The sequence below is a fragment of the Schistocerca gregaria genome, chromosome 3 (assembly GCF_023897955.1).
Source record: "Schistocerca gregaria isolate iqSchGreg1 chromosome 3, iqSchGreg1.2, whole genome shotgun sequence".
NCBI classification, from domain to species: domain Eukaryota; kingdom Metazoa; phylum Arthropoda; class Insecta; order Orthoptera; family Acrididae; genus Schistocerca; species Schistocerca gregaria.
In genome coordinates this window covers 226,371,950-226,397,878 of record NC_064922.1, presented here as the reverse complement: position 1 = coordinate 226,397,878, position 25,929 = coordinate 226,371,950, and the positions used below count along the sequence as shown (strand labels likewise).

General features: G+C 43.1%; 1 protein-coding gene across 13 annotated transcripts in view; it reads right to left on the bottom strand.

Moving 5' to 3' along the window:
• LOC126354835 (formin-like protein) overlaps window positions 1-25,929 on the bottom strand; it is a 406,363-nt gene that overhangs the window by 181,776 nt on the left and 198,658 nt on the right. For all 13 annotated transcript variants that reach the window (XM_050004794.1, XM_050004791.1, XM_050004789.1 and 10 more), the window contains exon 2: window positions 16,007-16,090. In XM_050004794.1, the coding sequence (XP_049860751.1) occupies window positions 16,007-16,090 (84 nt within the window). The remainder of the gene's footprint in view (window positions 1-16,006; window positions 16,091-25,929) is intronic.

Genomic DNA, 25,929 nt, shown 5'->3' with positions numbered 1-25,929 from the left:
GATGGAGTGAGTGATTTTAGAGATACTGAAGAGGTCATGTAGAAAAGTGATATTAAATGTGTTCTACCTCTGAAATCATTCAGAATAAGACATATATCCACAAAGATTTTTGTTCAGAATCACTATCACCCCTCGCCGGCCGCAGAGGCCAAGCGGTTCTACGCGCTTCAGTCTGGAACAGCGTTACCGTTACGGTCGCAGGTTCGAATCCTGCCTCGGGCATGGATGTGTGTGACGTCCTTAGGTTAGTTACGTTTAAGTAGTTCTAAGTTCTAGGGGACTGATGACCTCAGATGTTAAGTCCCATAGTACTCACAGCCATTTGAACCATTTTTGAAGTATCACCCCTCACAACATGTCCCTTTCCCCGATAACTCACCCTGTATATAGGTAGCGGTAGTATGTAGTAGACAAGGTGTAAAAGGGTAGTGCATTGTCGGATCTGTTATATGTACTCAGATGATTCATGCGGAAAGGTTTCCGACGCGATTGTATCCGCATGACGGGAATTAACAGACCTCGAACAAGGAATCTTGGAGCTAGAAGCAGGGGTCATTCCATTTTGAAGATCGTTAGGGAATTCAATATTCCGCTATTCGCAATGTCAAGAGGTTGCCGAGAATACTTGGTTCCAGGCATTACCTCTCACTACGGACATGTCGGTGGCCGACGGCCTACACTTAATGACCGAGAGCAGCGGCGTTCGCTTAGAGTTGTCAGTGGTAACAGACACGAGACACTGCGCCAAATGACCACAGATCTCAGTGGACAACCAACGAAGAACCTATCCGTGAGGGCAGTGCGGCAAAATTTGGCGTTAATGGGCTAGGGTAGCATACGACCGACGCGAATGTCGGTGCTAACAATGCAACGTCGCTGTAGCGCCTCTCCTGGGTTCGTGACCATATCGTCGGTTGGGCCCTGGATGACTGGAAAAAAAAACGATCTTGTTAGATAAGTACCATTTTCAGATGGAAAAAGCTGATGGTGAGGGTTCGATAGTAGCGCAAGGCTCCACGAAGCCGTGAATTCAGGTTGTCAACAGCACTGTGCAAAGGTGTGTGCTGTGTTTGTATGGGATGAACTAGGTCCTCAGGCCGAGCTGAACCAACCATTGTATATGGATATGCACGGCTACATGGGCACCATCTGCAGCCGTTCAGTACTTCATGTTCCCAAACAACTGTCATGTCGTCACCGGGCGTCAATGTTTCGGTTTGAAGAACGTTCTGGAAAATTCGAGTAAATAATCTGGCCACCCAGATCCGGTATGAATAACACTGAATATTTGTGGGAGTAATCGAGAGGTTGGTTCGTCCACAAAATCCTCCACCGGCAACACTTCCTCAATTACAGACGGCCACAGAACGAATTGGTCAGACACGATATTAGGAGGTAATTTGACTTTTGTCGCCACTTTCATTTCTTCACTCTGCGCGTTTATTGAAGACCAGCATTTTTCCTAGGTAAAGCATTCGCTATTAGTAGGTCGAGGCAGTGTGACAGTACGGCAGGTACAGCTCCAAGGCTACAGAGAACTCGCTGCTCACCCGGACGCTGAAACCGCATGTTTTAGTGAGGCGAGAAGGAAATTCGCCCACTAAAGAAGACTGGCCAGCAACAGCTTTCTCTTGATAGCCGCCTACGGTGGAACATTGACTGCAACGCCATAATCTGCGCAGTCTTCATATGCTGAGAGATCGTTACGCATTTCTTTTGCTCGCCTCGGTTCCCGAATTTACACCTGCTACGTAAAGTACTAACGGCCATTACTGAATCTGAATCACGTCATTGACGAGAACCCTATTTGGCATTTTAAGCCGCAACAGCCGATCCCCGCTGTTTGCCTTTCGGTTTTAGGATATTTCTCCAGTATTTTTGCGAAAAGCTGCAACACTAACGTTAAATAGCGTTACGTCACTGTGCTCCTCATTTCCAAAGCTATCGAATGACGTTAAAAACTACGGAGTACCTCGTAAAAAAAAACTGCTTGTCAATATTTTACGTTCCGCTGCTTGCAGCTTAGTACACATTATTATAAGATATAATGAAAATGAAATCTCCAAAGCAAGCTGCAATAAGGTAACATACTTAATATTTTACACGATAGTCCTGTTTCGACTATATCAAGTGACTTGTCAAGTGCAGTCTAGTTGGAAGTGTAGACCACCTTGCATCTCTAGCTTTTTCTTTCAAGTCGTGGGGAGTATAATATTTTCTGAAGTTACAAAATGTGAAAAATACTTTGACAGGTAATTTGACAGTTCTTTACATAGATTATGTATATTTACAAAGTGCATATAGCTTATTTATACTGAACTGTCAATATACTGAACTGTCAATATGTATTTTTTACGTTTTGTCACTACAAAAACTATTACACTTTCCAAGACATGACTTCAACTGACAAGTCACTTGATTAAGCCGAAACAGGCCTGTCGTGTAAAATATCAATCATATTACCTTGCTGCAGCTAGTTTACGGCCTTTCATTTTCATTATGTCTTACAAAAACTGCTGGGTTCAATGTTTCAGGTAATACTAGAATTCAAAGGATTTAACACACAAAATTATCTACCTATCTGTGTACCATCTTTTGACGGAAACCAGAGTACGAGAAATTCAATCGTTCAAGGTTGACATGTGGGAGGGGGGACTTAGTATTGTTTCTATAGGTAGTTTCTAACCCGCTACAGAGTCCTGTCATCGGGAGGCACAGATTGCAGCCATGTTAGGACAGAAAGGAGCCTTGTGGAAGAGGACAGGACGCAGTCAACAGTGGGCGCTAGCAAACGACACGGGAAATGTGGACGCGACGTCGAGAGGGAAGCGACCATCAGCTCAAGTGGCTAACAGGGCACAGGCGCTCAGGCCCGCACAGTCTCCGCGCCGTTCCGTAGCAGAATTCAATCACTCTCGCACCGTTTCGAAACTGTGTATTAGCAGGAAACAGTTTCATTGCAGGCAGGCCCAACTGCAAAAGGAGTAGGGGCAAAGTGTTTCTTCCTGCCTTCTGCAATCCCTTGTAAATAATAAAAACTCCATTAGAAGTGGAACACCAGGAAGGATAGAAAATGAAATTTTACCTGTTGTGCGTGTGCATTAGAGAACTAAGAATATATGACTATATCTGTAGGTTTTTTGGGGTGCGAAATTTTGGTCCTCAGCGCTGTCACCTCTGGCAGCAACAATGGCTCTAACTCGGATGGGCATCGAGTGACGCTGAGCTTGGGTAACAGACACTGGTACGTCATTCCATTCTACTTCAGCTCAACGCCAGAGGTCATCAATTGTAGTTGCTAGAGAGTGATGGCTTGCCAGTGCCCCAGCATCCCGCTGACCTCACGTTTTCAATGGTTGGGAAACCTGCAGAACGTGCAACTGTGTAACACTCTGTATCAAGGTACGTTAGGAAAGTACCGATAATATGCGAATCGCGTTATTTTCTTTGAAGTTAACGACGAGGAGACCTCTAACATACGGCACACAAATGCAGCGGGCTTGCTGTCAAAATTACCATCTAGGGTAAACAGAGATTGTTATCGTGTCTACCCAAAGGCATCCCGTACCAAACGCTATGTGCTGCATCTTTTGACAATCGATTTCAATGCAGTAACTTTCGTTGTCTTCGGAGCCTCCGCACACGGATGGACCCACTGTAATGCTGTACGTAGAATCATGACTCAATTAGAAAGATGACGTGGTGTTCCTCCTGTGCACGGTGTCTTTGGACACACTCACAGAGTAGAAATATCTGAAGTGAGCACTCTGATGCGCAGAGTTGATTTTCTGTTTTCAAAACACATTGCCACCGTGGTCACGTGACCTCGGGACGGCGTCGGTTTGTCCGTAATACATCCTACTAATTTTCAATGTCATCATGCCGCTAGTACAGACGGATTCCCCATGCAGGTGGCGTGGACTTGGCACACGCGTTTTGTAGACAACATAACTTGCGTTTGATACCTGCAATAAACTGAGTTCTTAGCTTTGAAGAGGAAAATGAAAGGGCATCACGTCACGGCACAATCACGTCAACATCTATTCATACTGTCCGTCACGCCATGTCACTTCAGTTCGCTTAGCCCACTACCAATGGCGAAAGTGATGTTACCAGTCACCATCTGTGATACGAAAGGTCAGAGCATAGTATCGGAATCCAGAAACTAATAACGACGAAGTTTACGAAAAGCCAAAGCGAATTTTGTAGCTTATGTTCTACATTTTCTTTGGTAAACTGCTGAGAATTTAAACAACACTTCAAAACATCGACGTTGATTTCCTAGACGGAATATACTTATTCAAACACGTCAAACAACAGCTATAAACGAATAAACGGAGCCTGTTTAACCAATTCATTAATTTTTATTTACGTAAAGCGTTATTGAATCTGACCCTTCCACTTAAAATATTTTGTGATGGAAATTGCTTCAACTTAATTTCTTATTTATGTACATCGTGGGAGCGCACTGTTCCGTTAACGTAAAATCTATGTAATTTTTCTCTGTCTGATATCTGACCTCGCTTTTGTAAGACCACTCGATGGAAAAATATCCGAGTCGTCCTGAAAGGTTTGCAATTTGCTAGGAAAACAAGGCGCAATAATAAAACAAAACGTTAAGAAGACACAAGACGACGAAATCGACTACTATAACGCGACTGGTCAATATAGGTTAACTATCGATATTAGCAGAACACTAGATCGTCGAAACTTTCTTACCCGGAAACCTTGACGTTCCGTGACGTGACGGTCTGTTGACGACCTGTGTAAATGCCGCCATTTGAAATGCATTATGGAATTTTGGCGTGACGGCCAAAGGGCCCTGGGCTTAAAAACACATCGTCCCGAGGTCAGGTGAAAGTTTCAGCTTAATGCCGACAACATGGGCAGAACGTGCTAATGACAGACATACTGCTATTTCTACTCTATCGGCGCATCTCTCTCTGCTGCCCCGACGCGAAAGCCCCAACAACGATAGTCGGTGGTCTCTACACAACGTCGCACTGTCAGAGTTAATTATTGCGGTAAACAAGCTCGTATCCTGACGTAGTGATACGACCTCGCACGGCCTAGCGAACAATATGTATGTCTCCCTAGCTGGGGGCAGCAAAGTTCCTACATGCCGTTCACTACGGATAAATTACTTAACACGTTCACAACCTAGTGTAAAAAGTGCGCGCGCGCGCGCGCGCCAGAGAGAGTGAGTGAGTGAGTGAGTGAGTGAGTGAGTGAGTGTGTGTGTGTGTGTGTGTGTGTGTGTGTGTGTGAGCTAGGTATTTTATTCAGTAAAATAAAACGAGGTGCAATACAGCAAATCGACATGGCACTCATTCAACAAATCGCTGGAAGGCCCTTGCAAAAATACTGAGCCATACTGCTTCTATAGTCGTCCGTAATTGCAGTAGTGTTGATGTTGCAAGAGTCTGCACACGAACTTGTCTCTCAATTATGTCCCATATATGTTCGATGGGATTCTTATTGGGCGATATGGGTAACCACATAATTTGCTCGAATGGCACGGATGTTCTTCAAACCAATCGGAACGAATATGGCCCGGGGATACGACGCACTGTCACTCATAAAATACCATCGTTGTTTGGGAACACGAGTTCCATTAATGGCTGCAGATGGTCTCCAAGTAACTGAACATAATCATTCCCAATCAATTATCCGTTCAGTTGGACCAGCCCACACCAGCTTGCACAGTGCCTTGTTGACACCTTGGCTCCATGGCTTCGCAGGGTCTGCACCACACAAACCCTACGATAGCTGTTACTAATTGAAATCTGCACACCTCTTACCAGGTCCTTGTTTCCCAGTTGTCTAGGGTCCAAACGATATGTTCACGAGCCCAGGAGAGGCTGTGTAGATGTGCTGTTAGCAAAGGCACTCGCGTCGGTCGTCTGCTGCCACAGCTCCTTAACGCCATATTTCTCCGCGCTGCCCTAACGAATACTTTCGTCGTACATCCCAAATTGATGTCTTCGATTGTTTCACGCAGTATTGCTTGTCTGTTAGCACTGAAAACTCCAGGCAAACGCCGCTGCTCTATCATTAAGTGAAGGCCGTCGGCCACAGCGTTGTACGTGGCAAGAGGTAATGCATGAAATTTGGTATTCTCGGCACACTCTTTACACTGTATCGCGGAATATTGAATTCCTTAACGATTTCCGAAATAGAATGGGCCATGGATCTAGCTCCAACTACCCTTCCACGTTCAAAGTCTTAATTTCCGTCGTGCAACCATAATCACGCTGGACACAATTTCAAATGAATCACAGACTACAAATAGCAGCTCCGCTAATGCACCTTTTATATCTTGTGTACGCGATACTACCACAATCTGAAGGTGTGTATATTGCTATCCCATGACTCTCCTCACCTCACTGTTTTATGTCACAGACAAACTTCTAGAATGCCACGGTCTGGGAACTGGATGAGTAGATTCATTACCGAAAACCATAAAGAATTAGCTATGAGAAGGCTTTGTGCAAGTTGGCTGCCGATGCTTACCAAGGACTACACCAAAAACCGAACTCCCAAAAAATCTTTGGACCCATTTGCAAAGGACCCAACTGATTTGGTGTTGCGGATCAGACTTCGTCTAGAAGTTGCCAGAAACGGAACCGCGGTCACATCTCTGCGTGTAATCCGGTATCCCTGACCAGAAATGACGGAAGTCGATAGCATCCGTGCGAAAAGGTTCGTTTTGTGGGGACCAAGGAACCGAAGACCGAGGTCGGTAGTCCCTCTATGCCGGAAAGGTCAATGCTAATATTTTCACAGCGAAAAAGGGGATGTTGATTATTTCGAACAGAAAAACTCGTGGAGAACATTGCGCATGTCTTTTGAACTAAACGAACGGAAAATAAGGTGCGAAAAAGGTTCAACTGCAAAAGGAAAGTACTCTGAAGGCCAACGAACCAGTGCACAGAGCTGTAAATTACCAGTTGTTGCAACACCAATCTGACCATCCAGAAATTCTAAGATTTGTGACAAATTTTCCTCAATCGCACTTCACCGTTGTAATTCACATACTAAAAACACCTTCGGCGAAAGGAATGGGTCTACAAAAGCTAACGACAATAGCCGTTCAGTTGTTGGGTATGCAAGTCTTGATTATAATGGATTATTCCTAGTACAGCTTAGGAGTTTCCACACCAACCTTCAAGTTTCTTTGTATCTTTTCACGCCAAACAAATACATATCTTCGGCCTAGAGGACGTTACGATTGGAGACACCCAACCCCCCCCCCCCACCCCCCACCCCCCACACACACACAGAGTAGTACAACATCAGTTCTAACCGTTTCAATTGTACAATCAGATATCACTTTTTCGAAAGTGGCGCAACCGATTGAATTACTATGTTTTGCTTTTGTAACGTAACATACACTAAGCAGATTCAGAAGGATTTCAGAAGGATGTAGGTTGCAGTAAGTACTGGGAGATGATGAAGCTTGCACAGGATAGGGTGCATGGAGAGCTGCATCGAACCAGTCTCAGGACTAAAGATTACAACACCGTAACGTAAAAAGTGCCGCAAAATAGTACTGCACCTTAAACAGCAAATTGGAAAAAAAATGCTTTTTGTGAAGATCGCATGAAAAAGTAATTCTTCGTGATAATTTCTAATAATCATAGAGAATTTTGGGTGCCATCACCTAATATGCTGCTTAACAGAAAAGCGAAAGCAAAAAGCAAATTTTCCTTCTGTCGCCCCATCCCTACACTGATCAGTCGTGGAAAAGCTATTTGCCTAGAATGCCAATGAAACAACTGGAATATGTCAAGCCATAAATACTTGGACTTGATAATTTGTAGGGATATGGAATGGAATTATCACATACATTTTAGTCTTCGGTTCATTGGTTGTGCACTATCAATATTGCTTACTTAATACTCCTGAGCCTCTTCCTTGCATATTTCTCAAGTATGCGGAAACAGTACCAGAGAGGAGTAAGAGGCGATATTAAACATGTAGAGGTAATCACAGCAGGAATGGTCAAAAGTTTGTTTCATCCGTGGGAAAGTGTCACAGAGATGCTGAAGAAACTGAACTGGCTCGGACAAAACCTAAGAAAAGTTTGAAGAATCAGCTTTAAATAACGTACTACGTATGTGATGTCCGCCTCCACAGCTCAGTAGTCAGCGTGTCTGGTTGCTAAGCTCAGTAACCAGGTTCGATTACCGGTACTGCCAGGGATTTCTCCTTCGCGAGAGGACTACAACGGGGTTCACTCTGCCTCTTAATGTCAATTCAGAAGCTCAACGAGTGAGAGAGAAGCAGCGGCTCCAAGGTCAAGAAAGCCGACAACGACCGGACGGATGGTGTGCTGACCCCACGCCTCTCCATACTAGGAAGAGCGGTTATCGCTGAAACAACCGGTTTTCGGTAATATCGCTTTTTCCACGGCAGTTTACCTGTCTGTTAAAACCGCTCAAAATAGCCAGTTTCTGATATAACCGATTATCGGTTTTTGTTCGGATTATTGCCTGTAATATATGCAGAAATCAAACAAAGATTGAAAAAATTTTGACTTTCAGTTTCAAGATACATACAATAAAAATGTTGAATTAAATGGGCAAATATAAGGGAAGTTTGTCCGTCCAGCGTTCGCTGCTTTTCTCGGAAAGTGGTAAGTGTTTACTACTACAACAAAAAACACCAGTATTCTCTACTTATAATTTTTTTGAAAAACTGATTAAAATCGTGTTATAACCAGCGTTCAATTCAGTATTTGGGCATCACAAACAGTCACGCCAAAGTTTGAAAACTGAAGCTGAATAAAACTTTATGTTAATTTGTCCGTTTTCAAGCGCTACAAGCTGATAAAGGCGTATTATGTAGAGGCAGGCAGCAGATCGGCTACTTTCTATTTTTATTGTCCATCATGAATGAATAGTTGTTTGTTTTATTTTTCATACAACTGGCAGACAATTTTTTAACGCAAATAAAGCAATGTACTTCAATGTTACGTCACTTCGTAAAAATACATGCAGACTATGCTTGGTGCCATTCTGCAATACAACGGATGTCTTGCGACCACAGAGAGATACTACGGTACAGACCAGGTGGGGGCCAAACCTTACACACTGCACGTACACGCGTACCTTGAAGCACGACACACGGCAACAGGGGCATTACTGTCTCAGCAGTGGTGTATACCAATTCTTATGCGATGCGTTTGTTGGTCGTTTCTGTCGCCATTGCCATTAAACTAGCATTGATTGCTTCTCTCATTTTACGTAAAAATATTTCAAAACAAATCAAATTCTAAATATCAAAGCAAATTTTAAGAACAGTTTATTTAAAAACATTAGCAGTGTTATAGCTAATTCATATTTCTGTTTTTCTACTCAGTTATCAGTAAAAAAAAATGAATATCTGTTATAACAGATACCAACCAAAGACAGAAAAATACCTGTTATTTGGAACTGAAAGACCGGTATTGATTTTTTCCATCCCTAACCCATACCGTACGCAATGGCGTTACTGATAAGGGATGACACGACTGGCCCATTAGGGGCAGAACGCGGAGCTTTTCTTGGTGTATACTATACCTACGAAGTGCACCCGTAGGTACCACGAAGGATAGATAAGACTAGTTACAGCGCGCACAGACATTAAAGCAATTGTTGTTCTGGTATTTAATAATTGAGGGGAACTGGAAGGATCCTTAATAACTGGTAAGATGAAGTACCGTCTGCCACGCAGTCCACAGACGTTTCCAGAGAACAGATGTCTACGACCTTTAATCTCCCGAGTGTTAGGTGGCGGGAAGGCGGAGAGGAGGCTGTAGCACACCGTCCCCTTCCGCATCTTCTGAACAATCTGTCATGTAAATTCGTCCGTCCTGCGGTACGAGTTGGTCTTGTCACAGCCGTGAACTGCGACCCATTTGGCAACCTGCCCGAGCCCCCCCCCCCCCCCCCCCCCCCCCCCCACACACACACTGAATGGATCAACCTGTCGGCACGAGCGTGCAAGATTTATCGCCGTCGTCACCGCTCGCTGTCAGGACCACGCCTCTGAGGAGGCAAGTACAGCCACTGCTGTCCCACGCGAAACACGTGTTCTGTGCCGAGATCACCGAGAACATTACTGGCTAGATCGCGAATAAGGATACCAGTCAACACCTCAGATGTTTGACCTGCTGACGTCAATGTCAGCCTCACATGGTACCAAGAAATACTTGCATGATTAATCTACGCTGGAAGTATACGCCGTAAGAGCTACCTCTGCGTAGCTGCTAGCCTGGACGTTGAAAGGCAGCGGCGCTGTTGTGTATTAGGTTTAGTTCGTCCTGACTCGTCAAACATGCCAGTTAAACACTCGCGCACTGTCTAAAAAACTGTATAGTCATATGGTCGCAAATTTGAAAATTTTAACTTAATGCTTATTTCTATTCAAAACTTTTACAGTACAGAAGGAGTTGCCACAGTGAAACGTCGGTAATTTGTATCTGAGAACGTGTCAGGAGTTTGTTTCCACATGGGTACACTGTCTAGTTGTTCTACTGCTCCAAATTACGTCCTCTTCTGGTGCAAAGTTAGGTATTCTGCTTCTAGTATGTTATTTGTTACTGGTTTCAATGGTACATTCTGCTTGCAAATAAGCCTACAAGACGCAGGTGAGCGAGTCTCAACCGCTAGTACAACTAACTCCTACAGCGCAACATACAATTTATGCTGAAGTGAAAAACTGCATCAAAATCCATCTTCACACGTTAATGAATAAATATGTTTACTTACCAAATTTGATGTCCGCCAAGGTTGCAAGTTACCAATATTATTATTATTATTATTATTATTATTATTATTATTATTATTAGTGGTATTATTAACTACAGTAGCTGAACCCAAATAATGTAGGTGGCAGCTCTCTTTTTCTCCAGTTTAAGATTTCTTAGAAACGCACGCCCGGAAACAAACTTTTTAGCCTATTCATATTTTTATGTATATGACTAGGGAATGAGTACTCTTGCCATTGACGGCGCTAATCTGAATTACTTTTCTTTAATAAATATTTAAAGAGAGCACCGTTTACTAAATAACGTTTTTGTGTAAGTTTTCACCTGGTAAGGTTTCCTAGCACGGCTTCCATCAAACAGAAAACAAATAATTCTGCCTTCTGCTTCAAATACACTTTTGGATCATTAGAACAGACAGTGTCCAAAGTCTGAGACAACTGCTGAAAAAATCTTTTATTGTTTAACTTCCTGTTACTGATGGATACATATTTCTCACCGGTACTTATTTTCTTAACGAATCTGTGCCTTTATCATGTAATTGTAAAATAGTTCCAATGTAATACATGGAACTTTTGTTCTGTACTTACCGGTATACATTCGAACTGTCTGTCCTTGGCACAATACAAAATCAAGTTAGTTAGTAGTTCGAAAAAGGAATGGGTTCGTTCGAAACTAATCACCTTTAAGGAATATGTATGCAGCTGCGAGAGAGAACTAGATAAATAATGAGGTGTAGCTGTTGGTCCTTTACGCCAAAGGAATGTTGGAACTGCACAAATTTTCTGTGGGGGCGTTCTACAATTTAATTTTGTTTCCGGCCGAGAAAGCTATTCAGTGCAGCTTTTACCAGCAGTTGTAATTGGAGCCTGGTGAAAACACCGCCAAGTCCGTAAAGAGTAAACGACAAAGCCCATGTCGTGGCCACTTAACAGTACAAGACTTATAATGCACGTACGCTGAAGAGGGCAACAGCAGAGTTCCCGCCTTTCGGCGATTCCTGTAATATTACTGATTCGGTAAACGAAGGCTACCGTGAGAGAAAAATCCTGGTCGTTCAGTTTTTTTACTAGCTGTATTTTCTTCTGAAACGAACGCATACTTACAGCACAAAAATTAGCCTCGAAAACAGGGATTCATTTTTTCCCCCTTTTATTTCTCCACATTTGTTACATGTTTTATTCAATATTGCAGAATTAAATCTGCAACCTAGGCACTTCTTTTAACTGAAATTTATTTCAATAATGATGTAAAATGTACACGCACTGATGCGTTTCGGTGAACCTCACGAACTTCTCAGTACCACGGTTGCTCCACAGCGTCTTAACAATATACGAACCACTGTCAGCTGTTACTGCGAATCGCCTAATTTTGGAATTGGCTAGGCGGCCACAATTCATCGAAAGCAAGAAACAACAGTCGCTTAAGCTGCATGTCACATACTATAACAAGAGTCCTCTAACAATGGGATGATACATCATTCTGTATGCCCGTGTTTCCATATTCTGATGAAGCGAAAACTATGATGGGAAAAATTGTCAAATTTTGCGCATCAAGGCGTGTCGACAAATTCTACGACGTTACCCTACTGTCACTAACAAAACAGAAGAATAAACAGTGTACAATCATTGTCGCCGTGAATCTCTGTAATTAGACTGCTTGTGTGTCAGCGTTACTGGATTGTAAGTAGTATGCATGGTGAAGTAAGCTAAAAATTTTTCGAGAAAACAATTGTTTTTGAAAATTCCAGCCAACGTTGAACGATGGTCACAGACCCTCCAACATCTCCGTAGTGTATGCTTCTCGGCCGCCGTTCCACATTGTTAGCTGAATTCTGTGGAAATTAAGTTCCTCGTAGAATATGTATATCGGTATTTACACATTTGAAAACGGGTTTCTTGTCATCCGGCAGCTGTCTCACTGTAGCATGTAGGCCCCAATCAAGGACTGCGGCCGTCCTGCTTGTTCTAAGAGTTGCTTGGTACATCAGCAAACACGGTTGCTGCTTCAAATTTTATATCGTGTGTTAATTGCCGACAATGTTAGCGAGCGCGCGCGCGTGTGTGTGTGTGTGTGTGTGTGTGTGTGTGTGTGTGTGTGTGTGTGTGTGTGTGTTAACTGCTAAAGTCTTCAGTCCCTAAGCTTACGCACTACTTAACCTAAATTATCCTAAGAACAAACACACACACACCCATGCCCGAGGGAGGACTCGAGCCTCCGCCGGGACCGAGTGAGTGTTGCCATAAGATCCGTGAAACTATTATTCAGAGGAATTAATGATTCCAAAAAAGATTCAATGCAAAGGATGAAGTATCATTATGGACACCCAGAAGTATATCGATACAAGGAAAACTTCGCGGCCAGGATTATTCCAACGATGGATGTGTGTTCACTTATTTCGCAATACTTACAGAGAAAGACGAAAGGAAGGATGTATTGTTTCTCAATACTTACAGGGAAGGACGAACGGAAGGATGTAATGTCGCGGGTAATGAATGATTGATCAACACTGTTTATTTTTAAAATGTTAAGGAAGCTGAAGACATTCACTTCCGTGTCTTCTTACTGCCCAGTTCAGTGTAGGGGGAAAAAAATTACGACCAAATACCAGGAAAACAAAATTATCAGCGCCTGGTTTCAAAGATTTATCTGATACATCGAGAGTGGTAATGTGTATTTCGAGTCGTGGAAGGAAGGCCAAATCACGCGGTCACAGGCTGCATAAATTCTTTGATTCCCGTGATGCTATTGCTATGGACGGAGAATACGAAGGGTGTGAAATGCAATGACTCTTTCAGATTCACGAGGAAGGTTTTTCGTGTCTACGGGGTGTGTCCAGCAGGAATGGTCAGTATTCAGGTATGTGACAAGAACGATCATTCTAAGCAAAAAGTCCAGTAAAAATAGCCTCTAAAATGCGTACCTTAAGAGCTATGATCACTACATCTTCGCTACCGCGAAAGATCTAGTGAACAGTGCCTTTCAAGCATACATATTAAAGCACATGGTTTACCTGACGTTTTTGCTACGAATAATCTTTCCTGTCATATCCATGAATATTGACCATTTGCCCTGTGACACCCAGTATACTCTGAAGAAAAATACCCCATCGCATGAGCGGCGATGTACACCACAAACTGAAGAAGGTCCGACATTTCCCCCGTTTTTACATATTTCTTTATTAGTAATAGTAATTTTAATTGCTGCTGCTATGCATGCTATCAAAATACATGAAAGGAGAAAATTATTTAATTATCACATGGGCCTGATTTCAGTTTTATAAAATGCGTATTTAAAACGTCAGCTGTTTTTATTTTAAATCAAAATTCTACTGGTTTCGGTCTTGGACCATCTTCACGGATGAAGGGTTAAAACGATTTAAGCTGCCATATTGTGTTGGTCATTACTTAAAATGTGTAGTGCGTTTCGTGAATATAAATATATGACTCGGGACTTAAAAGCAAAAACCCAAATACAAATTGCATACAGAGCTGAGACTTCAGTTGTCAGACTACAAAGAAACGCTTTATATTTTAGTTAGTAGAGAGACACTTATAAAGAATAAATATCGTGGGAAAAGTTGATGTGACTATGACCATATACTTCAGAGATGAATGTTCGACAAATTTATTAGAGTGGGCAAGTGCTACCATTCTGATACGACAGTGAATAATGCACATCTTCAAACTATTTTGTTTATTTTTAAGGATTCACATTAGGAAGCCGTACAGGGGGGTGGGGGTGGACAATGCGTATGTTCGAAGAATAATTGAGTTCCCGAAAAATGAAGGAATATTGAACAGAAGACACTAGAACACAAAAATTAGTCCGTAAAAATATTCCAATTTGTTAAAAAAATAGTAGCTACTACATGCAGAAAATTTGCGATTTATCACAATTTTACTTTGGTGTATTCTGTATCCGTTCCGCAACGCTACCGTAGCAGAATTATCAAAACACAAACTCGTTAATATGGTCAAAACTTAAGACAGCGGCGGTTATTTCCTCCTTTTCTACAGGGTATTACAAAAAAGTACGGCCAAACTTTCAGGAAACATTCCTCACACACGAAGAAAGAAAATATGTTATGTGGACATGTGTCCGGAAACGCTTACTTTCCATGTTAAAGCTCATTTTATTACTTCTCTTCAAATCACATTAATCATGGAATGCTAACACTTTATTACAGGAAATGTTCAAAATGTCCTCCGTTAGCGAGGATACATGCATCCACATCCACCCTCCGTCGCATGGAATCCCTGATGCGTTGATGCAGCCGTGGAGAATGGCGTATTGTATCACAGCCATCCACAATACGAGCACGAAGAGTCTCTACATTTGGTACCGGGGTCGCGTAGGCAAGAGCTTTCAAATGCCCCCATAAATGTAAGTCAAGAGGGTTGAGGCCAGGAGAGCGTGGAGGCCATGGAATTGGTCCGCCTCTACCAATCCATCGGTCACCGAATCTGTTGTTGAGAAGCGTACGACATTTCGACTGAAATGTGCAGGAGCTCCATCGTGCACGAACCACATGTTGTGTCGTACTTATAAAGGCACATGTTCTAGCAGCACAGGTAGAGTATCCCGTATGAAATCATGATAACGTGCTCCATTGAGCGTAGGTGGAAGAACTAAAATCAGCTCTAACATGGAAATTAAGCGTTTCCGGACACATGTCCACATAACATCTTTTCTTTATTTGTGTGTGAGGAATGTTTCCTGAAAGTTTGGCCGTACCTTTTTGTAACACCCTGTATTTCAAAACAATTTGCGGCACCGGAGCTATGTAACAAACGAAATGCCATTGACTTGTTTCTTAATAAGGTTTAAGGCGGTTCACTCTAGATATCGATTGCAAATTGTTAACATGCCTAAGAAACGCGTTTACAAAACAAGCGGCACCTCTGCGAGGGACCTGTCTGCACTTGGGAGATAATGAAGTGCACAATCTGTAAACTGCTTACGGGCTAACCTTGCACAGGGCGATAACCACGTGATTTTTGGAGAGAGTGTATGTTTGTGACAAGAATCTCAGTGCTTACTGCTATTGCACGGCCCAGTCTCCAGATGCCGACGCCACTATGACCGTCACCTTACTCGTGTTTTTCGGGCACAGGGCGCCAGCGGCGGCCTTGCTGTGTTCCCAGAGGCTCTCCAGAATTTCTCCTCTGTGCTCCACCGATCCCACACTCCTCCCGAGATGGAACTGCAGGCCGTGTGAGGCAGACAGAAAAGCCCGCCGCTGCTGCTGCTTACCTGGTCACAGATGATGTCCCACTTCTTCTCGTCGTCGTACTGCTTGAGCAGTTTCGCCTTGTCGGGTGGAAGGTCCATCGAGGCCTGCGCACAAACAGAAATAAAAACATTTAGTACTAGAAATAAAAGTGCATTTGGTGTTTACAGACTAAGAGCACACAGCATGTCAACACGGAAAAACTAAGGTTATGATTCAACATCCCAGAGACGCAGAAGTCACTGGAGACGAAGCACAAACGGACTGGAGATGGAATCTATCACAGTTCCGCGAATGAATGTTCTTGTCCCTACAACTTACAAAATACAATAAGCTCCCGATCAGCTGGCTTCTTGATATCGGTTTAGGGAAAAAAAAACCGAAAGACGAAGTATTCCGTTATAATACTAAATTTTCGTTTAGAATACAATTTTTTGGTTAGGAAGATGTAAATGACGAAACACGCGCGTGTGGTTATCCCTAAGAATCGCGATCTGAGCAGCAAAGTGGCACTGAAATAGTTTGTGATCCGCTAAGGGTAGATAGCGGAGACGAGTCGATAGGACAACTCTCACACCGAGACGCTGGAAAGTGTTGCAGGACGAAATTCGCTTGACTGCACCGCTGTTTTGACTCTTTGGTGAATGAGAACCATGGTATATAATGTATTTGAAAAACAGTTCTGTAAGTAAGTTGCCAGTTTCCGGCGAGTAATAACTAGTTGAGAAATTCTTTTTCGGATATGACATGTTGCGTTGTGTTTTGTAAACAGAGTAACAGCAGTTTCCGATAAAACATGGGCAATTCGTATTACCAGTGTTTTTCGACTGGAGTTTGCTGTAGCCCCAAAAGCAAAATAAAATATTGTGACGTAGGAGATCTGTCTCGCGTGTGTGCGAACGAAGGTACCACATCGCTAATAATACAATAATAATAATTTAAAATAGTTTACCATTAATAATTCAAATGTTGAAAGATCAGCTACTAAGCTGGTAATGCATCAAACAAAATATGAGCGACTGTCTGACAAAAACTGAGAGGTGTGTTATCAGTTGTTCGTGTATCCCAGCTGAATAGGAAGTCGTGGCAAATATATGGGCTTTAAAACTTGTATCTCTGAACGGAAGACAAATCATCTAAACGAAAAGATAGACACCAGTGGATGTGGCGGTAAGTGTGAAAGATAATAAAAATCGGAATCAGACGTGGTTTTTCCCAAGTAGCAACCCCATCGGTCCTCAAAAGTGATTTTGGGAAACTACGGAAAACATCTGGATGGCAGGAAGGCCATTCTAACCCCGCTCCTCCTACATAGCACCTAACCACTGAGCCGCATATCTCGTAAAACTTAAAAGAGAAAGCAATGGTAGCTCACTGACGGTCTTTCCAATATTCGCGAAAAATTGAAAATATTTTGTCGAAGGTAGAAGAATTTACTGGACGAAGAACTCCGTACTTATACGGATCGACGTACGTGGAGTTTCTGATCCTCCCACGAAGCCATGGCAATAACAACAATCCGTGAAGACTGCTGTATGTGAATGTTTCGTGTTCATGTCTCCGAAAAGTTTATTACTACTCTAATGTTTAGTTCAGGCAAAGGAAGAAATGTCGGACGTTTCTGAATTCAGCTTTTGGAGAAGTAATTAGAATTATTCGCTATGTTTAAAAAACGCGATATTTTCCTATTGCGAAAAAACGTTTGTTATGTGATGCAATGGAACACATCAACTGTTACAATAATTTCCCCCCCCCCACCTCTACCCCCCCCCCTCTCTCTCTCTCTCTCTCTCTCTCTCTCTCTCTCTCTCTCTCTCTCTCTCTCTCTCTCTCTCTCTCTCTCATGCAAGTGAGAGAAACAGCTCTCGAAGGTGGCTCCATACACTGCGCACTTTTCGGATCAGAAGGAATGCCTACACCGTCCACTTTTCGAGTCAAGAGGAATGTTCGATACGACCGTCGGCTCTGACCAGTGACAATGATAACGGCTCCTGTCACGTCACCTTTTCGTGCATATATTCACAGTCTGTAGTTGGTAGCCGAACCCAAAGAATGTGGGTGAAAAATCTGTTACAGCTGTTTTAACTGATTTGTACCTTCGCCCGTTAGGAAAAACGTAGTCGCAATACGTTTACCGCGTTTGTTGCATGTTTCCTATGTCACTGGTCGAAGCCGACAACTAGTATGGAACATTTCTCTATATCTCACTCATTCTTACCAAAAGATATTAGTCAGTCGGACCAAACTTTGACAACAAGCTTTAACTCAACTATACACAAACTTCGCATTTACGTCTTTTACTGCACAAAAAGGAACAGCGAACAGTAGCGACTACTGGTTACACATTCTTTTAGCTCCACCGCTCTTTTACCTAGCACTGATCTCTCTTTCTTTACTTAGCTTTGAGAAATATTTCCGACTACCTCCGTTTTCAGCAGATTACGTGACTATAAACAGAGAAACACCTCCAATCGGAAGAGTGCAATGCCCCCGCGCCGCATCGGGCAGTGAATGTGAACAACGCCTGTTCCAGTTTCCCACGCCCTTTGTGTTTTGCGACTGCGCACAGTGGCCTCTGTGCCGACCAGCATAAACCGCCACTGATGGATGCGCATTTTGGCACTAGCGCCATGAGAACCGAACCATCACAGGTGAAGGCGACTGCGCTCCTAAGCACCCGAGCTTACGATCCTACTCGGAACTGTTTACCATACAAGCCCTCCGCCGATTCTGGATTGTTCTCACGCAACCACATTCGAGAACTTTACTTGCGTGTTCCTTACCCGTGTAGGGAAGGATGTAGGAACAGATATTGCTGGTCAGACGCACACTTCAAAAATAGTTTTCAAAGAAATTTTCAAGAGTAATAACTATTTTTGGAACATTAAATAGTGAAACAGGTCAATACACTCAACAACTTGGAAAAAGGAAAAAAAAATCACTCAATAATTTAATACGAGTGTCCGTCCACCTGAAGATGAAGAGTGAAACTCTCAAAACACATCGTAGAGCAAACAAGTAATTTTTTTACTGTACGCATCAGTCATGTTTCAATAGCAATACCTAGCCCTGCACGACGAGTTTCTGCATCGCCCCTTTCAGGTACCCATCTCGTAATTTTATATTTTGTTTTCTTATGCTATAGTACCATGCTTTTGTTGTTTTGCGTGCAGATTAAATTAGGTGGTCAAATTTCGTTGGTCCAGTCCAGAAAAATTAACAAGAACTTTGTCTTTTGGTAAGTCTCACATCACGAAAAATAAACTATTAAGTGACGTCTAATGAGAAAATCTATTTCTTCAGGTGTATATAGCATTAAACTGGAAACATCACTTACACAGTTTTGTTTATACTGTAGTGGTTTAAACTGTTAAATACGGTACTTTTAATACTGATAATGTATGATAGTATTACAATGCTATCAGTATATCCCACTGGAACACACATATTATACTATAATTACATCACGAACACTCGCGACAACACATGTTAACGAACAGTAATTTTTTTCCTTACAGAAACCACAGGAAAATATCCAATCTGTTATTACGGACTCGTTGACCTTAACTACTCTCGAAACTAGTGATTTTTATTTTATCCTCCAACAAAGACTTTTTTAAAAAAATTCACATTTTTTTAACTCTTCATTCAGCAACACTTCCTATTTTGTACCTTCTAGTCATTTATATAAATATACAGAATTGCGTGTTGTCAAGCTAAGTGCTGCTATTGAAACGCGTGCAGCAAGAGAAATAAAGTGGTGTTTGCAAAATTCTGAAGACAGTCGCGAACCTCATCGGGATCATGTAAAATGTGTCAACAATACTGATGACAGGCCTACAGAGCATGTATGTTCGTGCACAAAATACACTGAACAGGGGTGGCGGAAAGTACTTCACACTAACGCAACATTTTCTGTCCCATTTGATTCGTGTGCTGCACGGAGAAACAAAAAAAAAAAAGTAATGCACTCTCCCCATACCTTATTCTAATGATCCCTACGCGATATTCACTTTTGCGGCAGCAGAAATGTCGCAGACACTCCCGAATACCGGTTCTCTAAACTTATCTACCAGGATTTCGAGAGAACAATGTAGCCCTTGTTCCCTCGCTCAATATAGGAATGGAATAAGAAAGAATATCGGCAAAACTGGTAAGATCTGTATCTGCCACGCAAGTAGAGTGTCTCTTACATTTTATCTACAAAGGTTCAACAACAATTTGGAGGTATAGGACACAGCTGTTATGAATATTTAGTTTATTGTTGACAGTCGAGAAGGTTACATGTGTTATCGGCTGCTCGGTAAATTTTTACTTTCCAAAATGATGGGTCAAAGAGTTTTCATGAAAAAGTGAAGCACCGTATTAAACTGTTGGCTGTGGTTTTTGGCGAATCTACTACGAGTAAAATTTAGTTTACGAGGGCCGAGAAAACTTAATACAACCGCCCTGGACGCACTGGCAGATCATTACTGAGGACAATGTGGAAGAAATAAAGAAAATTGTTCTGGAAAATCGATGGATCACTATCAGAGAGATTTCTGCTGATGTCGACATATCCTTTGGCTCATACCAAGCAATTTTTTCGGGTGTTGGCATTAACCGTGTAGCAGCAAAAAGATCGTACCAAAACTGTTGAATTCCGACAGAAAAACAACATCGCTTAGACGTTGCTCAGGACTTGTTGAATGAAGTAGACAATGATCTAGAACTTCTAAAGAAGGTTATAACAGGAGACGAAACATGGGTTTACGGGTATGATGTCTAATCCGAAGTCCAACCGTTCCAATGGAAACGCCCTGAAGAACGAAGGAAAAAAAAAGGATTGAAATCACATGTGAAGATACTTGTCACCGTTTTCTTGAATTACAAAGGGACAGTGTATCATGAGTTCCTGCGTTATCATCGTACGGTCAAGAAGGAATGCTACCTGCAAGTTGAGCACAATCTCCTTGAAGCAACCCGAAAAAAAAAAAAAAAAAAAAAAAAAAAAAAAAAAAAAAAAAAAAAAAAAAAAACAGAATTGTGACAAAACCACGAGTGGAAATTGTATCGTGGTTATGCTCTCGCTCACGCCCTAAAGCTTACTCATGATTTTTTGGGAAAAAAAGCAAAATACTAGATCATTATGTTGCCTCATTATTTAAGAAAAACAAAAATTTCCTTTACCTCTTGATCACACCTCGTATATCACTGATGATTGGTTTTGGAATTATATCTCGCCCCCCCACAATTATCTACTTCGGTAGCTCCCGTTGTGAAGATTTGCTGCTGAATGAGTTCGCAAGCGTGACATTCAGTTCTGCACTAACTTTTTTGCAGTTTCTGTCTTCCCATTTTTCGTTACAGTCCTCTTCAATGACAGTGTGTCACGATCTCAACACACTTCTGTCCAGGTTGTGACTTCGCGTCTGATGTTTTTCCGCTTTCCCTGTTCAAAATGGCTTTGAGCACTATGGGACTTAACTTCTAAGGTCATCAGTCCCCTAGAACATAGACCTACTTAAACCTAACGACATCACACACACCCATGCCCGATGCAGGATGCGAACCTGCGATCGTAGCGGTCGCGCGGTTCCAGACTGTAGCGCCTAGAACTGCTCGGTCACCCCGGCCGGCTCTTTCCCTGTATGCAGTATTAATATTCTACACGGAGTCTCTTCAAACACCAAACACTTGGGCTCCATTGGTTACGAAAGCACCCACCATAAAAGCTCCAAAATTTTGCACCCACTCAGTTCAGGCATTAATGCACTCACAGCCACACACAAGACTGTCCCGACCGCGACTAGAACACGTGTAATGTTGTTGTTTTTTTTTGGTCTTCAGTCCTAAGACTGGTTTGATGCAGCTCTCCATGCTACCCTATCCTGTGGAAGTTTCTTTATCTCCCAGTACTTACTGCAACCTACGTGTATTCATCTCTTGGTCTCCCTCTACGATTTTTACCCTCCACGCTGCCCTCCAATGCTAAATTTGTGATCCCTTGATACCTCAGAACATGTCTTACCAACCGGTCCCTTCTCGTCAAATTGTGCCACAAACTCCTCCCCAATTTTATTCAATACCTCCTCAGTAGTTATGGGATCTACCCATCTAATCTTCAGCATTCTTCTGTAGCACCACATTTACTTGTAATGTACTGAGGAAATTTTATACGTGCCGTTCGTGTCACATAAAACCTGCAGGCTTGGCTAGCATTTGCTTTTATGTTACAGGATGCATCTGTCGCTGTGTTTTCACATTTTTGTCCTGTTCCTATCTGTATATACAACGACGTAGGATGTCTCTTCCTGGCGTGGGTTCCGATCTTAAGTACTCGTCATTTCACCCTCTACTGTACCGTGAAGTTTTTACACGCTGTATGTAGAATGGGCGGACGATCGCCATCAGTGTATGGTGGTACGGATTACGTCTATATCCGACGGTAAAAAAAGGTGAGGTCAGCGCCAGAAGCATGCAGTAAGCGGACAGGTGTGCGCCGCCCCGGAAGCCGGGGCCCGACGTGGGCGGCGGCTTTGCGTGCGGCACGCGTGCGTGGTGCGTGCAGCGGGACGCGACGGCAGGGGCGGGGCTGTTGACAGTCGGTCGCATCGCAGCTGAACACGCAGGGCCGAGGGCGGCTGGGGGCGGGCGGCGGACGCAGGAATCTGATTTGCCCTGCGCGGGCGGCGCGGCGCTGCGGCTTGGTCGATACGACACCCCGGGCCACGGACACACTGCCTGCCTCGTGCTGGACCTGCCGCTGGAGCAGCCGCACCGTCCAGTGTTACACGCTTACTCATTCTGCATACTTATCCTGCTTACACTCTGTAGCTCGGAAATACCCCATGCGTACAGCAGTACGGTGGCTAAGAAACTTGCACTACCAAGAAGGAAATTGCAAAAATTTACTTACAGTCCGTATACAGTATACTAGGAAGAAAGCATCACTAAATTTCGCCAGTGCATACAAAGCACCCCGCGCTACACACTTGCGCATGTTGAACATTCTTCCACGTCATCGAACTGTTTTGTTGCGGGGCCACTGCAATTCTCCTCCTGTGCCAGCCTCTTCGTTTTACAGCACCACCTGCAGCCGAAGTCTTCAATTATTTGTTGGGTATCTTCCAATCCCCAACACCACGTTTTTTGTGTTACCCGTCCACCCGATTTTCAACAGCACCACATCACAAACGCTTCATATTGTTTCGATTTTCCCCGCAGTCCAGAATTCACTCTCTCTCCAGTCTCAGGTTCTGAGAAATTTCTTCCTCAACGGTCAATGTTTACAACTGAGCCGACTTATTTTCATGACGATAGCCGTCTTTGCCTGAGCTAGTCTGCTTTTAATGACCTTACTTCGTCCTTCGTATGTCATTTCGCTTCTATGACACCAGAATTCAGTCACTTCGTCGTTTCCACTTTTGATATTATTCGCCACTACTTCAGAGTTTGCTCGGTTTACTTTTTCGCCATTGTTAAACCCATTAGACTTAATTCTATTGAATAGTGTTGCAATTCTTCTTAATGAGGAGAGCAATGTCATCGCCGACTACTACACCCACCACCACCCGCCCCTAAATTTTTATTGTACTGTGCAATCTTTCTACATCCACAATCGCTTCTTCGATTTGCACACTACTGGCCACTAAAATTACTACACTGAGAAGAAATACAGATGATAAACAGGTATTCATTGGACAAATATATTTTACTAGAACTGACACGTGATTACATTTTCACGCTATTTGGGTGCATAGATCCTTAGAAGTCAATACCCAGAACAAAAACATCTGGCCGTAATAACGGCCTTGATACGCCTGGGCATTGAGTCAAACAGAGCTGGGATGGCGCCATGTACAGGTACAGCTGCCCATGCAGCTTCAACACGATACCACAGTTGATCAAGAGTAGTGGCTGGCGTATTGTGACGAGCCAGTTGCTCGGCCACCATTGACCAGACGTTTTCAACTGGTGAGAGGTCTGCAGAATGTGCTGGCCAGGGCAGCAGTCGAACATTTTCTGTATCCAGAAAGGCCCGTACAGGACTTGCAACATGCAGTCGTGCATTATCCTGCTGAAATGTAGGCTTTCGCAGGGATCTAATGAAGGGTAGAGCCACGGATCGTAATACATCTGAAATTTAACGTCCACTGATCAAAGTGCCGTCAATGCGAACAAGAGGTGACCGAGACGTGTAACCAATGGCATCCCAAACCTTCACGCCGGGTGATATGCCAGTATGGCGATGACGAATACACGCTTCCAATGTGCGTTCACAGCGATGTCGCCAAACACGGATGCGACAATCATGATGCTGTAAACAGAACCTGGATACATCCGGAAAAAGAACTTTTTGCATTCGTGCACCCAGGTTCGTCGCTGAGTTCGGCATCACAGGCGCTCCTGTCTGTGATGCAGCGAGCTGATAGTCCATGCTACTACAAACGTCGGCAGTTTCGGATCCACTTTAGAATGACGTTAAAAAATAATTTAAAAAAAGCCGAATGCGGTAGTGGACTGGAAGTTCTACATAGCAACTGGAACGCCCTTTTCATTACTCAGTTGCGGACCAAAGCTACATCAAAGTGTTAAAGAGGCGTTCGAGAAACTTAAACGGGAATTTTTGGAAGGAGAGTACGCTCTCTCGAAACCCTGTTGAGTTAATTTACAGAACCTGAATTCAATGAAGACCCTACACTGTCGACCACCAAGACAACACTACCTATTTTCGTATTCATCACTGTCACCTACACGCGATTATGAAACTGGGGACCACTTACACATAAGCCATAAGAATGGATGACAACTACACGCATAGCACCATATCGTGAACTATACGAGGTAATAAACAGTCCAATAAAATCACAATATACAGGTTGTCAAACGTCATCCTTTGGCGCTAACCACTATGCTGAAGTTTCTCTGGCTCCGTGAAATGGGACATTTTAATCCACTTCTCTGAAGGACAAGGTGTGACAGGGTAAACAGTACACAACTTAGTATCAGAGGATGTCAGCAAGAATTATCAAAGGCTGGCTTCTCCATGATGCTTCTTTATCACGACGACCGTTACACATCGAACATTAAACTCACCCTTTTTCTAGCACAGTTCTCGATACACAAGTAGCTTTACAAAACCTGAAACCATTTTATTCTTACAGCCCAGACAAAATTTCGCTCTGACATAGGGAAAGCGTAACAGGACAGAATAAACTCGTTGTGGGATATCGTTATTTACGTAGATTCCTGCCTTCATCAGAGCAGCATATACTGCCCACGTTCAGTATGCGAGACGTGTCCGCTACGGTTTTCCTCCACTTGTGCTTAGGTATCAGGGCTCCCATGAACTCAAGATTCTTAGGAAGATATAGAATTTTTACTGAAGATGGTATCCCGCTTTCCTCTTAAAAGGCTTGGCCTTAATCTGGCTGATAAAGCAGGAAGTAACATTTCTCAGATTCCTCCACATCCAATAAAGTTTGTATTACACATTCCGTGGAAGTTTAGCTATGCCTCTTAATACAGCCTTCCCGCGTATTCGTACCACAAAAATTTGATTCGACGACTGCTGAATAATGGATTCGGATGCCGGCCGCTGTGGCCGAGCGACTGTAGCCGCTTCAGCCTGGAACCGCTCGACCGCTACGGTCGCAGGTTCGAATCCTGCCTCGGGCATGGATGTGTGTGATGTCCTTAGGTTAGTTAGGTTTAAGTAGTTCTAAGTCTAGGGGACTGATGACCTCAGATGTTAAGTCCCATAGCGCTCAGAGCCATTTTTGACTAACGGATGACAAAGTGGAACTTTTCTGCTGGAGTCATTGGTATGCAAACAGCTGGAAACGATTTTGTTTCGTTGCCAGTGGTTTTGTAGGTTCATTTACCGTCCAACGATAGTTTATGAAGTAGGTACTATCATATACAACAGTGAACACAATGTGGTCTTTGGAACATTCGGAGCGGT